At 38.0% G+C, this 23,208-nt stretch overlaps 1 protein-coding gene across 2 annotated transcripts in view; it reads right to left on the reverse strand.

Annotated features, from left to right (window-relative positions):
• Window positions 1-23,208, reverse strand: part of LOC110836398 (dipeptidase 1) — a 164,679-nt gene that overhangs the window by 43,288 nt on the left and 98,183 nt on the right. For both annotated transcript variants that reach the window (XM_087357071.1, XM_087357070.1), the window contains one exon: window positions 5,795-5,967. In XM_087357071.1, coding sequence (XP_087213197.1) covers window positions 5,795-5,967 — 173 coding nt within the window. The remainder of the gene's footprint in view (window positions 1-5,794; window positions 5,968-23,208) is intronic.

Raw genomic sequence — 23,208 nt, forward strand, 5'->3', positions numbered from 1 at the left:
TATTATCAGAAGCGACTATCCATTAGAAGTTAATATCGACGTTAAAAGAAAGCCTCTGGGCTATAAAATAGTCCGGTAATGTATTAAAACCAAGATAAATCGGAAAACATTAAAATGAAACATCACGCCTACTAAACATATTTTCCAAAGAATGTTTCGTTCCAACAAGGAATCTGGATATATAGTACAATCTAGTTTGGAATGCAATAAAGGATATTTTACGTAAATGCATACACACATGTATACAAAATGCACTCATCACACATTCTGACTAAACCAACTCGTACAGGCTAATTCTTGACGGACGTATAAATGCCCTATGCGTGAGAAATAAAACGAAACGTGGGCATATATTGACAGCCTTTACTTTCTGAACCTTTTAAAACATTATTACCTGTTTTGACAAGAATATTGTACCTTATATACGAAAGTGCCGGCCGCAGTAGCCACGCGGTCTGAGGCATGGACCTCGTGCGCCTGGGCACTGGGACCGTGGGTTCGAGTCCCACTCAAGGCATGGATGTTTGTCCGCGTCTTTCTGTGATTGTATAGGTAGAGGCCTTGCGTCGGGCTGATCACTCACCACGGAGTCTTACCATTACCCAAACAGATCAATTAAATGAATAAATAAACCCCGACACCTACGGGTAAAAGAGGATAAGTACATACTTATATGCGATGCTTACGCTTAACAAGACAAACAATTCCCCCCCTTTATTAATATCGGGTTGTATTATGTTTGTAAATTAATTAATGTGTTGAAACGCTGATTAAAAGAGTTTTTTTACATCAACAAAAACCCCTATTTCCGAACTGTGTTGGTGCGACAAACAAATACAACACCCACAAGCATGTCGTCATATCGGAAATTAATGTCATTATGTTTCCATAGTTACTGTGGTACATCACAAAGCTTCTGTCACGCCTTCGTCACGGGAGACCTAATTAGTGACTTTGACCGCAACCATTAAACGTACCGTTCACTCGGGCGGCAGTTCTTGGTTCACAAACGCACAATAATTCCCATCGGTGCGTTTGGAACAAAGAATGACATTACTATCTTTACCACCATCATAACTACCAGCTGATTATTCCATTATAGTTGTAAGCTTTAATATTTTTCGTGATGATTTTTATTTAAACCGAATTTATTCTGCAGAATACAACCATCTACTGACTTACCGACATGAAAACCACAAATTCTACGTTATTACATTCAGTCGCTGTGAAAGCCTGAAAGAAAGATCTTTTTGCTCGAACTAATGCTTCTCAGGAGTTGAATCCGAACATTCCTAATTGCTTACGAGCTGCCGATGTTCCTAACTCCCTTGACGTCACTAATTACGCCAGTGTTTACCCCCGGGGGGCTGTTGATATTGGCCACTAATCTGGAGCGGACTTGGCGAACATGAAACACAGAAGGTGTGGGAGGGAATTTCTGTACACACAGAGAAATTACGGTTTCTTCATTACAGGTTGTGAACCTGAGAGCTCCTGTGCTTTTCACAAAGATCTGGTCAAAGTTGAAATGAGTAAAACTTCAGATAAAATAAAAATACCTCAATATTAATGAAATAGTAACCATGTCGATTTATTCTTCATATAATGTTGTAAATGGCTTTAAACTTTTTTAGAATTTTGCCTGGGACCTTTTATGTCGTTGCGTTATACTCCTCTTTGTCTCATATTCTGAGTATCCTGTTGTGATCGTCTTATGAACCTCGCTTTAGAAAATCATTTTGCCTTCTAATTTCCTGCTCTTATTTTTCAATATATCCTTCAATTTCCATTCTGTCGTTCCTTTCGTTACACTCTTCACAGATTTCTTTGGGACTTCCCGTACGATTTTTGACATGATAACTTCCTGACAAAGTTTATTGGCTTATTCTTTTATCCTGTTCTTTTTCACCAAGTTTTGAATTCACTCTTCCTCAGATATTCTTGAGTTTGCCTTGCACTTTTTTACGCTGTCATTCCTGACAAATTTTTAACTCCGTAACCGGTGACGTGCGGTCTGTGAGATCGCAGCAGAAACAATATTTTATTCTTTGTTTGAGGGGGGGGGGGGGGGTTATGGCTTTAGCGCTGTGCTGTTCTCAGTACCTTCTTATCTTTTGCATATACGTTGACTCACACTTCCTTTCCTTCCTTGGTCTTTCGATGCTGTTCTGGTGGCCTTCTGAGAGACAGCAGGAGGTCGCCGTTTAAGCGGCTTTTCTTTTGACTTGGCCGCTGTCGTCTCTACTAGTCTATGTCGCGAGTAAGTGAACGGTACCTTCAAAGTGTCTTTTTGGGATAAGCGCTTTAGTACATGCAAGAAGGTTTGAGTGACGCTGGGAGTGAAGGTAAATGGACAACTGAAGGTGACCTCAACTCCTGTGTGCAAGAATAGTTCCATTCGAATTTATTTTTAACTTAATGCCACTTTTGAGTACAATTTTAACTATTAGCGTTTTGTAACATCTATTTTAATGTTAACTTTTTAATTCTATTTGACTTTCAGTTGGCATAACATAAGAAGATTGGCATGAGGATGGTAAATTATGGCGAAATATGTCGTCAGATAAAAAACAAATGATTATAATCTTAGAATGTCAAGTGTGTTGAAGGTCCTAATCACTATACAACGCAAAAATACATTGAAATGCTTACATATAAGAAACCTTTAGACTGATAGACCTGCACACGTCTATCCTCCGGTTCAGTTACGGATTTTAATATATTCAATGTAAGTGACTGATATTTTTAAAATCAACATGGTCTTCATATCTGCAGACATCCCCGAGTCCAGATATTTTCCACCTTCGTATCCACAGCAATACTAACATGACGGCACTGCGAAAATGTGAGGTGAAACATCGCACTATTTCCGAGCAGAACGGAGCGTGACTTATACGTTAGTGAGATACCGGATTCCAATCTCAAGACATTATTTCCGAAGTATCGAAACGTTGGAAAGTGTTCAGGAAATGGCGTTGCTTACCGAGGAAGCCAATCTTACACATTTTATACCAAACCGTGAAACGTACAGACAAGAACAAATTTCAGAATTCAGTCTATAAATTCGTAACTGTGAAATCAAAAATATGCAAGAGTAAAAATTGTAATAAGAGCTGTGAAGCAATAGACAACTATATAACGACAAAGAGAAAGCTCCCTTCGGGGAGACGAAGATGATCCTAAACCTACTACAGCCTTCACCTAAAGTGCTTATTAAAAAGGAGCACCGCGGGCCACCAACTTGCAGTACTTCGCAATGAAATACTTTGTTGTATGGATGTAGTAATACAAACACAATTCGATATATCATATTTTTAACACATTACATCAGCACAAAGTTCTTTTCATAACATGTTAAACACGTTTTACACTGGATGGCAACGAAGAGGAGAATTTTAAATGTAAATCACGTAAGATAAACATTTTAGAACGTGGAAAATATAATTAAGATATATGGAACTCTCAGAGGCGAACACATCAGAACTGTTTACATTTTAGGATTCAAAAAAACAAACTATAAATATTTTTAACATTTATAAGGCCAGATGTTACCACCATCGACTCTGTTTCTTTTTCTCTCCTAGCCTTTCTCCTTATATCTAACATTACACTATTTTATTTACATTGATATTTGTGTCTGTCTGTAATAAATTAGAAGACTACATTCAGTTATGTTCTTTCCCCTGGCGTATGGTGTACTCTTGTAGGCCTAATCGAGATTAGCGTCATATGAACTGCAAACTTACGCGATCGGATGTAAATGTTTAAGTTTTATGATGTGGCGGTATAAATAAGGCACAGATATATAAATATGCCCTAACCGATGCAGTTGTGTGCTCAGGGTTTAAGAGCTTTATAACAGGTCATGGTAAGTAGGATTTGAGGTTTACGAGGTGCGATCGGAAGGTTTCCAGACTGCGCGTATAAAAACCCGTACACTTATCTCAGGTATTAAATTCATTCATCACCCTCGAAGTAGTTCCCCTGGGAGTGAACACAACGATCCCAGCGCCGCTGCCAAGCCTGGAAGCATCCCTGGAAATCTTTCTTTGTCAGCCTGTCAAGCACCATCTGCGATTCTGCCTGAATCACGGCGGTGTGTCTTCAGGTTATGGTAACTTTCTGGCTACCTTCAGGGAAGTTGGTCACTTTCCTTTTAATTCGTTAAACAATGGCAACTGTTGAAAACTAAATAGATAACAATTATACCAAAATTACCAAACAGAAAATCGTTACTAATAAAAATATGTAGTGAATATAAAGAATTGTGAACATGTACAGTTCACATGTGATTTAAAGTTCAGTAATTCATAATTTTTTCCACAGACAGGATTAATGGATTTCGTATGATTATCAGAATAGAGAGTGATTAATTCCCTGAACTTTATTAACCAAACGAACTTTGTAATAGAGACGCGCTGTAATATTTTAGAAGGCAACTGAACTTTCAAATATTATTTCTGCTTTAAAGAGTTAAATTTATTCCTTGGCTTGTAGTTCTTCCTTTTCTTTCGAAATCCACGTGCTTCGTTATATAGAGTGTTGAGAAGACATTCTAATATCAACGCTTTGTTATAAGCCATAAAGCCACGTCTTTAGGATTTCAAATGGTGTCTTGTCTGTAGTGAGCATCTCTTTTCAGTGTCGATTGGCATATTTTACAATTCAGAACGTGCATCGAAACGACAGTTTGAGCCGTGAAGTGTTTCAATATCCACTGTAGTATGGATATTGAAACACCCTCTCGAAGTCGTCAGTTCAAACAGATTTGTTCTACTTCAAGTCACAGGATTTCGTGTGGAGAAAAATGGTGCTGTAAAGTGTCGTATAATCCGTTCCCATGGTAATGCGGTTATGAACAAGTGAGCACATGGTGCGGGGACTGCCTCAGCACCTGATTGCTATTCTGCTAGCCAAAAAGTCTGCTTTCAGGGGAGCTCACAAAAGCGTATCGTCATGAGTCGGTTAAATCTAGTCGAAAACTTCATACCTGGTTTAAACTGCCGTATCGAGCAAGATGGTGTAGCTGTATGGGTATAGACCGTAATTCGGGAAGTTCGTGGTTCGAAACTCTATCACGTTACGAGAAACCCAAAATAAGGTTTTTGACATTTTTCAAAAGTCTTTCGTTACGATTGCTAGGACGGAATCTTCAAATACGATATTTCCGGCTACTTCCGAATTCTTACCTACTCACTGCCTCGTCGTTCTCTCATCTCATTCAGCTGTAAGTAACCAGTGGATTTATACATAGTTGATGTAAAAAAAAAAAAATTATGAAGGAATAAAAGTAGGGCAAGCATCAATAAAGGAATAAATGGCGAGAGATGAAGAGCAAAAATGTATGATTTGAGGTTATCACAGCGGTGAGTATGTACCTGCCAAACCTAATTATAGTCAAATATAATTTTCATTCTGGCGTCTCATCAGCATCAGACGTAATGGTTATACTGCACGTCATAGTGGTATGTAAATGCTGAATTCAAATATATTTAAATTTTGCAGTTTGTATTTGGAATATTGTTGTCTACTGATTATTCACTTCTTCAGTTATAAAGCTGTTTTCCATAACTTGACTGAAGGGCAGTTTCTCCCAGTACTGCGTTGTTTTCATATGTTAATCGCCATTCTTGGAACTATTAATCATTTGCATTGCATTGACTTTATTTCTATACATTTCATGAGTTTCTACTGCATAGTAAGATAAAAGATAACCAGGCATCACTGAGATGTCGGTCCAGTCATAGACACTAGCTTTGGCTGGCTTGTTGAATGACTCATCAGTCAGACTCACCCGTCAATAAGTGGCACTTCGGTGAGAATCTGTCGCGCCACCTCCAGTCGTTCTTTGCCGGAAGTGACGCTCTCGACCCGGAAGCCTGCCGTCATGCGACCTGTCTCACGTGTCAAAAGCGTCAAGACTAGAAGCGCCACCTGCAGATGACTCTCCGCATACCGACCTGCCATCTGGTGACAGGGAAAATAATAAATTGTTATTTAATTCCTGTTTCAGATATAGGTTACGAAATTATCATTCTCTTGAGAGTTGTCATCAGCAGAAGGGAAACACATTTCTTATGAACTGGCAGGTTGTGGAAGCCTGCCTAAAGTTTAAATTAATATTGAAACAAATTAATGACATATACGCGCACCATACAGTAAACAGAATGAAAATTGTATTTTTCGAATTCCTTCTCATTGCATTCTTCAGTGACCATTGATGTTTATTTATTGCCGATAAGATCTTCGTTCCATAGCTAATCTCACTGCACAGTCAGAGAAAGTTTCCTTGTATTTAGTTAAATATTCAACATATCGAAAGGTATTTCGAACAAAAGTTATAGATATTAGTGCCATCTGTATTTTACGTCATCTATAAAATTTATTGAATGTGCTGTTTGCGAGAAAATTTGTGCCACTCGATTTTAGCTAATTCCAAGTAGGGATTATAGTAGACTAATTAGAAACATGTTAAAATTTCTCAGCAACCTTAACTGTAGGACCCGAACACCAAATTAAGAAGAAATTAATTCTTTTTGAAGCGCTTTATGGCTACATTTTGTTATAAATATCAGTTGATGAAATTTCGTATTGCGCCGTCTATATTTTTATCAAAGATACAAGGAATTTTAGTAGATAGTGCATTTCATTACAGAAGAAGGCAATGGCAAACCACTTCTGGATTATCTGCCAAGAACATATATGAACAGATCCCAGTCCGAGAAAAGGATGGAAGGATCCTGTTCATATGGACCTGTCGTCAGACAGAACACTAAATAATAATAAGATGAGGTGGTCTAGCGGTTAGAACGCTGGCCTTGTAATCCTGGGGTCTCGGGTTCGATTCCCGGCGGTGCCCGAATTTATAATTTGTGTTGGGCAAGGCCGTGGCCTAGGCAACACGGAGTTTTCCTCCGGGGGCTTCCCCGGTTTCTCCGTGGCATCCCAACAATTACTCCATTCACACACAGAAGAAGGCAATGGATCATCTGCCAAGAACGTATATGAACAGGTCCCAGTCCGAGAAAAGGATGGAAGGATCCTGTTCATGTGGACCTGTCGTCAGACAGAACACTAATAATAATAATAACAGTACATAATTTATTCTAATAATCGTAAATTTAACATTCATTACTTTCGGTAATGCGCCTCTGAAGTTGAAGGAGTACATTCGCATATGTCGGACACTATCAAATAGACGACGTCTACACGGTCTGGCAAGTTGTACTGTGACAGATGTTAAGAAAATATCTACATAAGTTTGAATATTTATATCGTCGCCATCTTGGCGAGTTCCGTCTTACAAATTGCATTGGAATGTTTATGATCTATCGCCAAACGAAATTTCACACCCCCAGCTGCATCAGTTATCGTAAATCGATTGGAAAGTGAATGTAGGTTGCGTGTGGTTGCCATGCTGTCATTCTACTTCCGGGAATAAGATATTTTCATGAAGGTTACATATTTCGCAAAACGTTATCACCATACTACATTTTAGAACTCTGCACAAAATAACATTAGTGGTGAAGATGGCTGTCTTCTGGGTTGTTGCGCCATGTAGTCTGGTAGAAGTTTACCGACGTTTCAGAGGTCCTTGCTGCCTTCACCATTATCGCCCTGATGATGGAGTGCTAGTAGTAACTAAAGGGGATACTTTTTGGCACTTCTTGGGATTCAAATATTCTTTCGTTTAGTCTGTTCTGTGTACATGTATTACACTTTCTTTATGTTCATAACTCAGGTTTTCATATGAGCCAAGTTTGGATAAAATTGGTCCCAGATGACTGTAGTAGAAACACACAAACTGACCATAAAACTCGTGGTCCCTATGGAAATCAGGTGGATAGAGTGTGCCTGTCTCTAACCGCCGGAGAGTGGCAAGTACTTTTATGTCACCAGTAATAAGGCAGCGAATACTCTGCAGGATATCTGCTGCCATAAACATGCAACCAGGAACGTCGTTGTAATTCTGTTGACTTTATAGCGTCCATATGCCTCACACGCCGAAGTACGGAACCTGAGGAAACAGTTTGAATTTTACTCAGACAGGTATGTTACATACTGCATCGTACGTTTATTACAAGGCTTGCACGAAATTAGTAAGGAACAGTCAAACTAGGGAAACGGTAATGCACCAGAGCGTCATTTAATTTACAAACAGATATACCGGTTTTTCATTTATAGACGGGCGGAGTACGTAGCACGCATGGCACAAATGAGAAATGCAAAAAGAATGTTAACACACAAGGATAAGAACCAGTGACGGGGTTTGTGAATGTGGCAAGAACCTTTTGGTTTCGCAAAAGGCGGGGAATTTATTGACTAGCTGAGCAGTTGTCTTTAAATTATTCTATTTTTATTTCATTGGTTCAAAATGAAACTTGTGGAGAGGGAGGGGATGCATTTTCTAAAGGGTTGTACAGAGATTTATAGGGATTGTTACCAAATGCTAAGAGTTAGTATGCTAATATTCTAGAATGAAAACAGTGATATAATGGGCGAGATGTCAGATTATGAAAATGATATCTTCTGGGATTCTGGGCCGCGTATTCTGGCAGAAGTTTGCGGAGCTCATTTAACTAAACTTTTGCCAGATTACAAGACGAAACATCCCAGAAGACAGTAATCTTCAATGACATAGTCATTCCCTCCATTAAAGTAACCTCAAAATGGTTGCAAGTAGTGGTAACGTGTACCTGCTGGTTTGTCTGTCCGCACGTTATACTTTTGAATCTGCAGAATACGTTTCGAAGAAATTTGTTATTAGTGGTCTACACTAAGAGTTTTGAAGTTAATTTAAGTTTGTCTCGTATCAGTGAAGCTACAGTCCTACTTTACCTAACGCTCAGACCGAACTTTATCAGTTCTTTGAATAAACGTTTCAAAAGTACAGCAATTTAAGTGACATAGTATCTAATTAAAATTTAAAACTATTACCGTGTAGGAAACGTTTGTGGCATTTGGCATGTAGACATTTTGCGTAGAAAAAATATGCAGACATAAAAGAAATTAATTAAATGTTTAAAATGTCTCCTGTGAAAATGAAATGTACTATACGCGTTTAGTACAATACATTACAGAATGACGAGACACAGAATACGAAATCATATATCGGAATACAAACCACTGGAACGAGGCAGCAGACACACGAATGAAGGAAATAAGGATGGTTAAATCAAGTGCATGTATTCGTTTTGAATCAGGTATTTAATCCTAATATTGCGGACTTGATTATGATAATGACGTATTTACAGACTGGTTAATCTGACACTTAGCAACAAAAAAGTGGCCCCATTTAGTTCAGATTAAATGTTAACTATCATAGTCAGTATCTGAAGCGTAGCTTCTCGTTTGCACCAAGTGCTTTATTATGCGAGGCTGATTGCATATGTTCTGATTAATATCAGAGACAGTAATTATTAATCGTGTTCCCATTAAGTAATTAACTAAGTAACTTATTTAGTAACTAAGCGGATAACTGAGTTACTAAATAACGGACTATCTAGTAGCTGGCTCTGCTGTGCAGGATGTGTCTTCAGCAACTTTTGAAATCGGAACAGGCTACAAACTACCAATATTTCATATTTTACGATTTCCTTGTATGAACGTTCTGCCAAAGAAACTTATATCAAAATGTGATCATAAGCTGTGATAATTTCTGAAACTTCGGGTTTTACAAATCTCATCACATCTTAAATCCTTCCAAATTTTTTGGCTCATACGACACGTTTAGGCTACTGCTTAATTTTGGCCCCTCCAAACTTTGTTTTTAGTTTAAAGCAAGTTTACGTGTAAAAATGTCACCTTCCAAATCCTTCCTCTAAATTCCCTCTGGAACCAAGCCACTGGAACTTCACCTTCTCGCAAAGGCAGTCAACAAACTGTAAGAGTATCTCAACTTATTATTCGAGTCACCTACGCAATGCAGAACGGCGAACTAATCCCTGTCTCTAGATAACTTTCAGTAGGGGCATCGAAACCAAACATTGCTGTATAGAAGATAAAACTTCTGATAGGTATTCAAGAGGTTCTGGATTCCAATCTCTTATTACAAACGGGAATGTTATTAATAGTAATACTTACACTAAAAGAACACATTAATAATAAACAGTTTTAGAGTATTTAAAATTTTCTGACACAGGAAATGTGTTCCGGGTTACGACCTTCCTTTCTGTAACCTCCTGTTCGAAACAAAGAACTTTGGCCTTCCTGTATTCTCCTACAGTGTTTATACTCCGATTTACTGGAACTTCCCTTACCAGGATTCAAACTAAGGACAGTCTACTTGAGTTTTGTCCTTTCTGTAATTTATTCCTGGCCTCAGGAAATAAACATGCCAAGTTCGGTGCAAATCAGTTTATCAGTTTTCGCGCTATAAGCAAGCATACATAAACACAATCCCACAAATTCAATTTTATAAATAAGGTTTATACAATATTTTGTGTTGAAAAATTTCTCTGTGGACACAAGAGATTTATTGCTACTTTGATGGAAGACGTGGAGAGTATAATAGAGGAGGATAAAGGGCCCGAATGAGCCATAAAGAAATGGAGGCGTTACAAGGAAATATGTGTATCCAAGTGGAGGTTTACAGAGAATCCAGGCTGGCATTTTGAGATATGTTGGCTTAGTGTTCACTTTTGGGAGGGCTAACTCTGTCCCCATGACCCTGATAAACCAAGCAGTGGTCCCCAAGCGCCCCAAAGGAATGTTACCCATGACCACTATTATAATTCTGCACATAACACTTTGCCTTTGTGTGGCGTAGTAGGAAAGGAGCGAACATATATTTTACTGGCTTGGTTCTGCTTTAACTTTAGTTGGATAAAACTGGGCAGTTACACTAATTTAGGTATGTGACTTCATGAAGTCGTCGCAGTGCTTAATTAAGTACCGGAACAAGAAGAAGAATTAAAATTAAGCTTTCGCGGCGACTGAATTTGATGAAAGGTTTCCGAGTTACAAGCCGCGTCAGTGGCTGAACGGTGAATAAACCAAATATTCTGCCACCGTTTCGAGAACAATCTCTGCTCTCAAACTCCCTTCAGCGAGCGCGCAACGAAGGATCAGATTTGTTACCCAAGAGCCCTGAGGATGAGAGCAGAGATTGTTCTCGAAACGTTGGCAGAATATTTGGTTTATTCACCGTTCAGCCACTGGCGCCGCTTGTAACCCGGAAATCTTTCATCAAGAAGAACAGTTACGGAGTTGAAACGTAATTCAGCGCATTATTAAAATCAGCGTAGAAGAACGTAGATTGTAAACTTCACGCTCTGACAGCTTCACTACTGGGAAAGAACAGCGGGGCCCATTGGGGCCCTGGGGTGGTGAAAAGAAATCCCTGCCCATCGTCGTAATCGAACCTCGGTCTTCCAGCTCTTCACCCAGTCGCTGTACCAGCTGAAAGTTGCAGAAGTTAGGTTGCATCGTGTTGAAGTGCATGAATAACAAGTAATCAGTATCAGAGAATATGTCTTCACTGATTATGGGGCACACGTATTTCAATTTATAAATTATTAGACTGGAAACGTTCAACGTACTTTTATTAATTATTAATTGTTCATTTAACAATGCTGTCAGTAGCTCAGAGTTAAATAATTAAAACCGGGAATTCTAGAATACGAACCAGGCGTATCTAATCACTTTGCCGTAGTCTGTCTGCGGAACGTGAAGCTAACTATATTTGCAATGCTGGCCCCCTGTTTCATGTTATTGTTAAAACCTCCGTGGTACATATAAAGCACCTCCATCTAATAAGAGGATCAAACTTACTGGATCACGGCTCTACAGGTCTCACATCTCGCAGCCGTTTGCTGAATATTTTTCCATCCCCTATCCTCTAAAAATAAATATTAAGTGAAGCATTTTATTCATAACATTCAACCCTAATAAAATACCATTCCTTTAGCGAATAATTTTTGTGACGTATACCCACACCATATCCACATTATGTCGTATAGTCTTGAAAGAGGCGGGATTATTGTAAACGTCGACGTCAGAGGCGGGTCGTGTCACGAGTTTCATTTATTGTAACGAGATGTAACGAGAACGTAGTGACGCTCTCTTGTTTGCAGGATGTATTTAATTATGTGTCATCTGTTTTTGAAATTTTGAGGTTAAGATGTTGTCCAGTTGAGTGAAATGAACTTCTCAAGTATGACTCCTGCATAGAATTAATTGGTTTTATTCCTAAAGCCTCGTGTTCTTGTATTCGCAAGTATTTGGGTTTTTATTAATAATGCTGCTTACTGTAGTTTACTGAAAGACAGTTTTACTCGAAAATATTGAATGTCTTAATAAAATTTTTCACCAGAGAACATGTTTCACACATTACGGTACAGATTATTGTTTCGTCTAAACGAATTTGTTCTGTATGAATATTATTATTTTGTTGTTATTGTGCGGTTCGTCTTTGTGTGTGTTAGTCCACCTTATGTAAAGTCGTAACACAGGAAATGAAGCCAATCTAGGTTATAGCTTTAGAGTTCACGAAATGGAATTAATACAAGATATGAAACGACATTAAAAGGGAAGAAGAGAGGGCTTCATGTTTTAAGTTAACGAATGCAGTAGCTAACATTATTGTAGTCTCCTTCCCTTATGCATTAACGCTAGACGGAATGGGAAACTAAGATAAAAACGAATAGTTAATGTTGTATTTAAAATAAAAGGCAGTGCCGAAAAGGAATCATTCTGTTTAATGGTGCGTACTACACAGTAAAAGGAGGGATACTATTTCGTAAGAATCTTACGTTCTCTAGTTATAGAACTGATACACATTTTATTAAGACAGTTATTTATCGACCATATCGGTGTAGAGCTTACTTCTCGTTTTTCTGGTTTTGGAGGTCCTGGATTCGAATATCGGCTAAATGACTTGCCGTCCTTGGGTTTAATATAGCTTCCCTCTGTCCATATAATACTTTAAAACTGCTTTCCACTGTCTCCTTAAACATCCATTCCGTAATCATTCTCAGTTGTCCTGATGCTGGATGCAGCAAGGACCTCTGAAACGTCGGTAAACTTCTACGAGACTATACACGGTGCCACAACCCAGACGAAAGCCGTCTTCAGACTCACCGCCGTTAAGACCGCAAGCAATGTTTGCGCCTTATTCAGCGGTTGAGAGCGAACGGCCTTATATTTTTATGTCAGGCTGCCATTTTGGAGCAACGCATTAAAAAGCGGCCGAGCGCTTGAAATAAACTTTTGCTGCATTTAAGTTGTATTGTCGTCGTGAAGGAGCATCTATTGGAAAAGCGGAATAAAATGCGAATTCCAATATCCGTTACCGTGGAAACCAGGTGATATTTCATCAGGGCAGTTTCTTCGGAGTATCACTTTAAGTTTAAGCGTTTGATTGTTTATTTTATGTTCTGTATGTTTCCTGTTTCTTCCTTCCTCCCCGTCGTTTTGTGTTTTATTTATGTTTTCTTACCAATGTATCTTCTTCCCTTCCATTGTCGAGTCATAAGTTCTTTGTGCCTTGTGTCATGAACATGTACCTGATTAACTAACGAAGTTGGTCACACAGGCATTCTAATTTAAGAAATGCGCTTTCCTGTTTATTATGCTTGCATAAAACAGGTTAAAATAAAGTAGGCGTGTAGTGATATATTTCTTAATTTATTATATATGTTGATGTCTTATCAGCTTCAATTCCCTTCAGTAACACAAGAGGATACGTATTGATTAATTTGCTATGGTCTTGCTCAGTACGGCTACTGTATCCATTAAGGAAGGCAGTGCAGACTGAACGTTACTCCCCATATGCCTGTTAGTATATAAGGGACAGAACGAAGCTTCCAGCGTGCTTATTGCTTTATTGTAGTTTCCAAAATTAAAATTAAACTCTAGCGGAGCTCTGGCGCTTACAGTTATTTCAGCGTTACAAGTGAAAGTTTCGCTGCCTGACTCAATAGACAGAAATTCTGAAATACTTTACGTTCAATACCATATGCTTCAATTTGTATTTCAGCATATCCAATATGAATTCTACTTATGACTGGCTATATAACTTACCACAACCGTGGTACGTTATTTTAACTGATAAATGGATGTAGCCTTTTGACCAAGAAAATATCTGCAGTGGAAGCAAGAGTTTCTGAATTTTCCCCCAAATCAGTCTCTATCAATAGCCATTTCAGTCGAATATATTTATTCGCTTCACATTCTATCGGAATTTATTTATTATTCTTTTTTCTGTCTACTCATACTTCTTGTTTCTCGCTTTGAAATAATCGCACCCAGATTCTGTCCCGCGCGTTGTACGTCTTCGTCCATCTTATTCTGCTTGATTTGATCACTTTAATAATATTACGTGCAGACTACAAAATGTGGACCTTCTCACTTGGAAATTCTGTTCATACCTTTGATACACCGTCATTAATACGTAGTCGACTGTAATTTTCAACTTATTATCCTAGATTAAAATTAAATTATTTGGTTATTCCGTCAAATCACAATGTATTTAAAATAAGATAATTAAAATAATTAAAATATCATTCACTTCAAACAATAAAGTTGATCCATTATATGAAAATATCTGGACACGACCTCCAAAAAACTACACTACGAAAAATTGTAAAAAAATTGTAATTGAGTTTTAAATTTAATATAATTTTACACCTGATGATGGTTTAATAAAACCGAAACATGTTGTAACTGTTCCAATTGTAAATCGATTATTCGATATTGAACACAGAATGATATTTTAATTATTTTAATTATCTTATTTTAAATACATTGTGATTTGACGGAATAACCAAATAATTTAATTTTAATTTAATAAATCACAATATGACGCAACTACACTATCTTATTATTTTAGACCTACAGCGTCCGGAACTGCGAACAGCAAAAGAACGGCTGTGACTAGGCCAGTCCAGGAATCTTTTGACTTTTCAGATATCTTCCTTAGCACAGTTTTCAAACACGTTCAACCTGTGTTCGTTTCTGAGAGTGAGATGCCAAAATTCCCCGTAACATAAAGCAACAGGTATAAATCCATTATTTAAACCAATATAAACCAAGGGTCAGTGTGCCCTTTAGCAAATACTAAGTAATTTACGCAAAGGCTAGACTGCTCTTTGTGATTAATATAACCTGGATACTGTAACACTGCTTATTTGTGCATTACTGAGGAGGCGTTTAAGCTTGGCTAGGCGGATGATGCAATAAATGAAATTGTCGGGAACTTGACGTAAGTGGAAGACGTGGAAAGGCGAAGCCAACCCTAAAGGCCGGCCGTTAAAGGGAACTCATAAAGTAATGGAGGGGAACGTAAAGTGTTATCAGCAGTTACGGACCAAGAAAACGAGGGACGTATGAAAATGGGAAACTCCGAGGAAGAAGAAAAAGTATGAAGTGGTTTGAATTGAATTATATTTTAACTTCAGCCAGCTGCCACGTGTTAGGGACAAGTGATACCAGGAACGCAGCTTATACAGCACTCTGTCCATGCACCAAGGCCTTTTAGTCCACGTCTTCTAGTATTTCTGAAGAAATTTCTACTCATACTTTCTTTCTGCGATGTTTCCTGTCTCTTGTGCCTATTCTGCTCTGTAGTTTTCCATCTTGAAAGTGGATTCTGTGACGAAAGGGATTTCCTGAAGCCAGAGGGTGTTGGCAGCACGCCTAATATTCTTTCCGGTCAGCTACTGTCTTCTAAATCCTGGAATACGAAAAAGGAAGATAGGGAAGAAAATAAAGGAAAGGAGAACGCAAATGCATTCCAGTTCCAATTTTTTCTTTCGGTTTTCACAACTGTTGGCTTCGAGCTGTAGGAGTAGGGGGCGGCAGGGATGGTGGAAGCGGGGTTAGAGTTGAGCTACTGATAAGAAAACATAGATTTTTTTCTGAATGTGATTTTGTTGGCGCTGTGCATCGTTTGAAGTGAGTTCATTCAAAATGTCGAAAGTTTGTTCAATGCCGTGTCAGTCGTGATGCTGTCTTCTCGAAGTTAAATTCTCTAAGGCGATTGAACATTTTAATTAAGTCTGTTAGAACTAGTTTTAAACACGGTATGATACCTGACGTGTTAACATTTTGAGTTGGTTTCTTGTTAAATGCGATGTGCTTATGTTGTTTAAAAATGTAAAATAGTGGTTGGCATGACTGATACTAAGGATCAATCTAAACATAGCTGGCTCTAGTTTTTTTTAGTAATTTTATGCATTTAATGTCTTCCTTATCATTTAATTCTTGTAGCTTCGTACTTTTATTCAGTGTTTTGTTTCTGAATCGTTCTATACGTAAAATGTACCCAAGAATGCATGCAGGTTAATTAAAATATCACGTGTATAACTTATGTCAGCAAATTTGGACAGCAAATTAAATTTGTTAATCAGAGAGGATCATAGTGAATGCTGTATTAATGACGCTTTTGGACAGGTGTTCGAGACATGTGCAGTTGGAGTCTCAGCCAGATCATTGTAAATGTTAATTTTTACCTTTAATTACTTGTGTCATTTCCTTGTATCACGTTTCGAAAGAGTAGTCCGAATCCTCATTTTGTTAACAGTCATTGTTAAATTAACATCACATTTTACTTTATGTAACTCTTCAGTATATCTCTACAGTGCCCAGTGGAAAGTATATGCACCAATTACTTCAAAAATCACCAACTCTACATTTTGTACTCATGGGTTTGGTATGAGACCCACTAAATAGGGATTACTTCCCCAAAAGAATATTAACCACTTGATCCTTGGAATGGAGAAATACTTTATCTGAGGTTGGGACTGAATTCCAAAATATTATTCCGATGAATTTTGGATTAAATGGTTAAAAAGCATCTTTTTAATAATCTCAGAATGATTTTTCAGAGAAGCTTTGCCGGATATGACACATACGACAGGAATCTACGCGTCGTTCGTCCAGGCGTCCAAAGGCAACGACACAATTTTACATTCGTCGTTACCCGTCGGTTTCAAGCTTTATGACTCTATTTCAGGCAAGTGGCGTAATGAAACGTTAAAATAGATCGCGGCAACAGGTTCCAAGTCTATTCTCAGTAGATGGTCCACAGGTTTTATGAGCTTATATTTATCTAATTACACTCCACATAACCAAACACAGGAAACTCCCTACGGTAGTAGGTTTTCCTTGGGTACCTTATCTCTTGAGAAAGCTAGGCGTATATGATAGAATAATATTAAAAATGAAGATGTGGCCAGTATTATTCTGGATCAGGATAGATTCAAGTGTGAGATTTTATGAATACTGTAATGAACCCGCTGGTTCTATAGAAAACAAATATTTTTTTGAACCGCTGAGTGAAAATTAATTTCTAAAAATTACTCTTACTCTTGAAGTTAGTTACGTGTCGACATATATACAACTGTATTTATTACATCTTCCCATGCCTTTTCACATTTCAATTATTATTTATATTGGGTCTCCAGGTGGCGCTTGTGACACACACAGAAGAGAAATTCATACAAAAATCCGGTCCTAAAACTTGAGGGTAAGGTACCACTGTATAATAAATCACCCTAGTAACATTAAGTCAAGGAACAAGAAATATCCTCCACGTAATGTAAATTTTTCCATCCTCCTTTTACCTTGTCTTTCCTATGTGAAAATTTTCTCCTCTGCATTCAGTCTATTTGGCCCTACATCACAAACAATTACATGTGGTCTTGAGAGGAAAGTTTCAGTAATGCATAAATCTCGCACAAAAGTATAATGAGAAGTTGCGATCGAAGTTAGGTCCAGCCAGTAGTTCTGTGGATTCAATGATTCAACTTCAGAATTCCTATACGATCCAGCAAAGCTGTGCTGATATCTGTACGAGTCGGTGGGTGGCGGGAAAAGGGATTATGGATGTTGGTGGAAGAGTTAAAAGGACAGGAACGTCAGACAGGGTGGTAAGTTGAAGGGGTGGATAGGGGATGAACGGGCAGCAACGGCAAGAATATTAATCACTGTCGTCATTGACAAATTTCATGCCAAAAGAGGCAGACGTCTACAACGGAGGGCTGAAGAGAGAAAACTACACGAGTTACGCTGATGGGAAAGCAGGGAAAGGATTAAAAAAAGGATACGTCAAATTTGTAATGTATGTAAGCACAGAAAAAGAGTAACCACACGTTTTAGGTGTAGATGTCATGATAACTGCCAAGAGACGTGAGGCTATAGTTCGAATACAGGTCTCTGATGGATAGACGGTAAGAGGCAGCCCAGTCTCCAGTAGACACTGCTGTAGTGAAGGGAGTGGAGTCCTTAAGAAGCTGATAGTGCGCTCACATAGTCAGGAAATTGCACGTCTTTTATTCAACCTGAAGGTTCATTGATGCGTGCACAAGAGCATGTCACCTGTCTGTCGCAACATGATGGCTTCTTACGCTGAGGAATTGTTGACCCAGAGCCAAACCTCCAAGATGGAGAACCACCCTTTGTCGGCTGTTCAACAAATTCGCAGCTACACTCAATATCTGGAGAGGAAGAACAGAATGGATGGAAAGAATAGGAAAGGAATTAATTAAAAATGACTGAAACGAAACAAGAGAGGAGTGGATGAAGAAAGAAATGGAGGATGGAAGGAACCAAATAGTAAGCGGAAAGGGTGAGAGAAATAATCAAGGAAAGAGATGAATATATTAAACAAACAAACACTGGAGCAATTTAATAAAGGTAAATAATAAAAGGGTTTAAGGAATAAAAAAGAATATAAACAATGAGGAAGAAGACTCAACAAAGGAAGACAGAATTAATGAAAGTCGCAGTGGTGGAGAGCGGAAACGGGCTAACTAAGGCACGTTACACGCTCGTCTCTTGTTACATGAGCGAGATGGGCTTACGAGACGTGGAGACTGCAAGCGGATTAGGGATCAAGGGACAGGTGACGTACAGCACAAAAGGTACGCGAAGGCCCGGCAAAATAATAAATGGTCTCTAATAAACTCTGAATTCTGTGACCGAACAAAGCTCGTCTTCGTGGTACAGCAGGTACATCATATTAAAAACTGTAACTATTACGATAAGCAATTTCCTTTCTGGTAAAAGTTTGTAATTCACGAAATGCAGGAGGAAGGTATGTAGTTTGTGTTGTATACATATTACCTGCATAGTCAAATTGCTTCATGAACAATATAAGTTTGTTGCTGCGTAGATATTTGAACAATGGAATGTATCGATGCAGCGTGGAACCTCTACTCTTTCATAAGTATGTTATAGGCCTGCGTGGTATTAGTCCATTCACTGCGTTTGCAATGGGCTGGATCTAACAACGATCGATTTGTATCTGCAGTAACTGAATATAGGAGGTACCAGATATGCATTTCGATAATATTCTGAGTTTACTTCAGATTGGAAAGCTGCCTTCTACGCTGTTACTCGTTTACAGGGTGAGATTTATATATATATATATATATTCAGGCCTGTGAACGGTTCATGAATTTTGTTTGGAACATTTCTTGATATAGTGGATATGTAAAGAAATACAAGAAAATACTCTCTTTGATTTACTTTAGTAAGTAATGCTGTCATAAAAATAAACAGATTGACTATTTGGGTACAGTCTTATTTTAGAAATACACAGGCGAATACTTGGCCCTTTAGTACTTTGAAATATACACATATTTAGAAATATCTGCCACAAAATTAATTTATATGTTAATTTAAATACAAACTGAACGAACTCAGTAGCAGATATTATTAGCTGTAAATGAAGTTGAAATTACGTCAGTTTGTTGAATGGTTAGAGGCAATGTAAAATTGTAATGATTTTTTCATTATGTGAATGTAACGATACTAAATTAAACATAACTGGGCGATGTAGCATTAGATTTCTGATACACTACCAAAAACTGTGTTACAGATAATTAGACCTGAAACGAGTAGACAAAATTTTAAATATTACTTCAATTTTTATAGCTTGTTTCAGTATTTAATGGGAATGTATATAATCACTTATTGCCATTAATTACGAATAAAAGTGCTTAGTTTTAAATTAAATCGAAATTGAACTTTATTTCTCAAATTAAAATACAAAGCGTGGCATATATAATTAGTTTTGTAATAATTTGTTACTAGTGACATCTGGTGATATATAAATGTTTCAAAAGAACAGTTGTAAACCAACGCAGGAATATATTATGTATATATATATATACATTGTGTTTGTTTGTATTGTATTCATTGTTTCGCAGGCCTGATTTATGTGTTTGTACTGAAAGTTTTGTTCTTTGTAACCTCCAGATCGTCCTATTATTGCTGCGAGCAAATACGTGCATGAGAGGGAGAATGTTAGGTTATACACGTCTCTTTGAGCATCTGTTGTGGGTAGCCTTTGCTTTCACCTTCCGGGCAGGCAAATTGAAGCCCACACGAATAGCATTAAATAACAGTATACGAGACTAGAAAGATGTAATCAGCCCCGGAATGCACAGTGTTTCCACATGCGTTCTGTACGCCTTTTCATTCTGAAAGCTCCGAGCTACCTTATAAAATGTATACCGTATCATAAAAGCGAGCTTTACCACAGCTATCGTCCAGATAAGCATAGCAGCAAATCGAAACCGATATAAAAACATTTGCCAAAATTTTTAATATATTTTAATTCATTAAATCAAACATGTTTTATACGAAGGGAACTGGAGCAAATTGTAATAAAATATGTACTTACCGTTATTATCACTTTCATTGCCTTTAAAAATATATGAATATATGAACATGACTGTCTACTGGGTTGTAGCGCCGTGTGGTCTGGTAGACGTTTACCAACATTTCATAGATCCGTGCTGCCTCCATAATCAGGGAAACGAGAACCACTTTGTATGAATATACGTTTTAAACGTGTTTTCTCTACTGATTTATTTGTTTGTCGAAAACTGAATTCTGACAGAGCAGCATAGTTTCAAATAGAGGACCTTAATTTGTTCCCATACAAATTACAAATTAATCAATGAATGGCAGAGGATAAATGTTTATAAGCTGTTAATTTGTAAGAAAAAGTATTCATAAGAGAAAACGTCTTTTAATTCGTCTGTTCACAATTAACACGAGAACCAAGGGCCATTTTCACACACCAGTTGCCAACCTTTCACGTTTTAAAATTATAAATCGGCAGTTAATCTTCCTTCCACGCCAAGAAATAAGGAGAGAAGGAAACAAAAAACTAAAGGCGAAGAAGAACACCGATAACAAAGAAATAAAAAATAAGTACAAAATAAATAATATAAGGAAAGGAAATGAATTAACAATAAATTTAGAAGGAAAAACAGAGAGAAGACCTTGAAGAACCGAAAAAAGCAAATGAGAATCAAAACATTTATATTCATTCTGTATTTATACGCTGTGACCTACGAAGCAGATAAAGCATTCTTGTAAATAAACAGAACTTCTCGTGCGTGAGACGAGGTACAGCTATGTTAACTCTGTCGGTTACCACATTCTTTATAAAGGACCAATAGGGGCAGGGGTATTGTTTTTGAAAATCCCTGTCAGGCAGACCTACAGTCCTGAAGGTAAGAAAAATGCAAGCCACAGGCTGACCTAAGCTAGGATCACACCCCGGGCTGTAAATATCAGTTACTGGTCCAGCACACAACTGCTGACCCCGCATCTCTTGAGGCCCGACCCATCGGATCGAACAGAAGACATAAGACGGGTGGCTTCTGGCGAGCCAAGCTAAGGAACGCCAACTTATCTTAGAATTACGTCCATTTCTTTTAAATAATCTAGCGACCCACTGATACAGCGTACAGAACACTGGATTGTCTCGCTTCCTTTCCGTATTATTCGAGTGTAATCCACATGCATTTGAAGTAGTAACTGAAAATAAAATGCAATTCTACTTCTAAATATTTGAGATTTTAAGGCGGTGGAAATGGGGTTATGACGTCATGCACTTGGCCGAGGTCACGAATGAGTAGGAGCTATACCTCCACTCCCCCCAAGCGTCTACATGGGGTATAGTGGGACAGCTTTACTTATGACGTCATGCACTTGTGCATGGGTTCTTTCGATACGTTTGAAACCACTTGTAAAACCAAACTGTTAATTTGCTTCAGTTTTCGACCCGTGTTCCAAATCCCATCGCAGTGTCAGTGACAGAAGAAGACATTTCACGAAACTCTGCACTGGATAGAAATTTGGCATATTCAGGGCTCGTTCCCATGGGCGTTTTAGAAAATCAAATAACTCTTTCGAGATATGAAATTCTCACAGCGATGAAGAAATCGAATGTGAACTTCTGAGATTTTACGCCACGTAATGTTGTAAGTGTTACGAAAATTTCGGAGAAACGTCGCTTTCATCTTCAGAGCGGATAAAACGGCCAGTATGAAGTCGGAGAAAGCAAACGATCTTGAGAGGAGAAGAGGACACATCCGTGGCCTATTTTAAAATGCCATCGAAGACATTTTCTAGGGGGAATAGAAACGACTACGAGAAAGTCGAATCATAATTCTCGGTCAATGGGCGGGTGTCAAATTGGCGATGTGTCTTTAATCGTTTTCAGTGCGATAGAAATGGTATAAGAAAGTGACACCAGTCAGTGTAGTTATCGCATAATTATGTAATTCTGGTTTACGTTAGAGAGAATTGTCATATTATCAGATTGAATCGTCACTGTAATATTCAGACCGACTTTTCTCGTCAAGTTGTTTGAGCTGTAGAGATTTACTGTTCCTGTTACTCTTGTCAGTTACAATCTGTATTGTAAAACATTAACTGAACCCTGCAAGGTTCTGTAGTTGTCAGAATACCCTGTCGGGTCTACTAAACGCACATTCAAAGCTTTCTGTAGTCACAGTCATTCATGTAAATTGTCGTACATTACTAAGGTATACTTATTCCTTCTAATACAAAGGAAGTATTGTCCTATGCTTAGCATGGACCTAAAGTAATTCACATCACTTTAAATTATATAGACTATGCAATCAGTATTCGGTGTTCATGGTATGCATGCAGCCGATAATGTGTCAAATTAGAAACTAAACGTATGAACATATCGTTTTATATGTATGATTCGATAGAGCTAATCCCTATCTCTGGACGTCCGGAGATAGGGATTAGTTCTATCTATTGGGCCCAACTGAGTAGGTACCTGAAGACGGAGATAGAGCCCCATCTCCGAAACGTCGTTTTTATATTTTATTTCTTGGACGATGGAAAATATCCAAGGAAATTTTTATTCAAATGACTCACCATCGACACGAACTTTTAGATTTGATACCTTATATTTAGGAGAGGCTGTCTTAT

Source organism: Zootermopsis nevadensis, unplaced genomic scaffold (assembly GCF_977971745.1).
Source record: "Zootermopsis nevadensis isolate Lab colony 2312 unplaced genomic scaffold, Znev_1.0 Znev_ptg000028l, whole genome shotgun sequence".
Lineage (NCBI taxonomy): Eukaryota > Metazoa > Arthropoda > Insecta > Blattodea > Termopsidae > Zootermopsis > Zootermopsis nevadensis.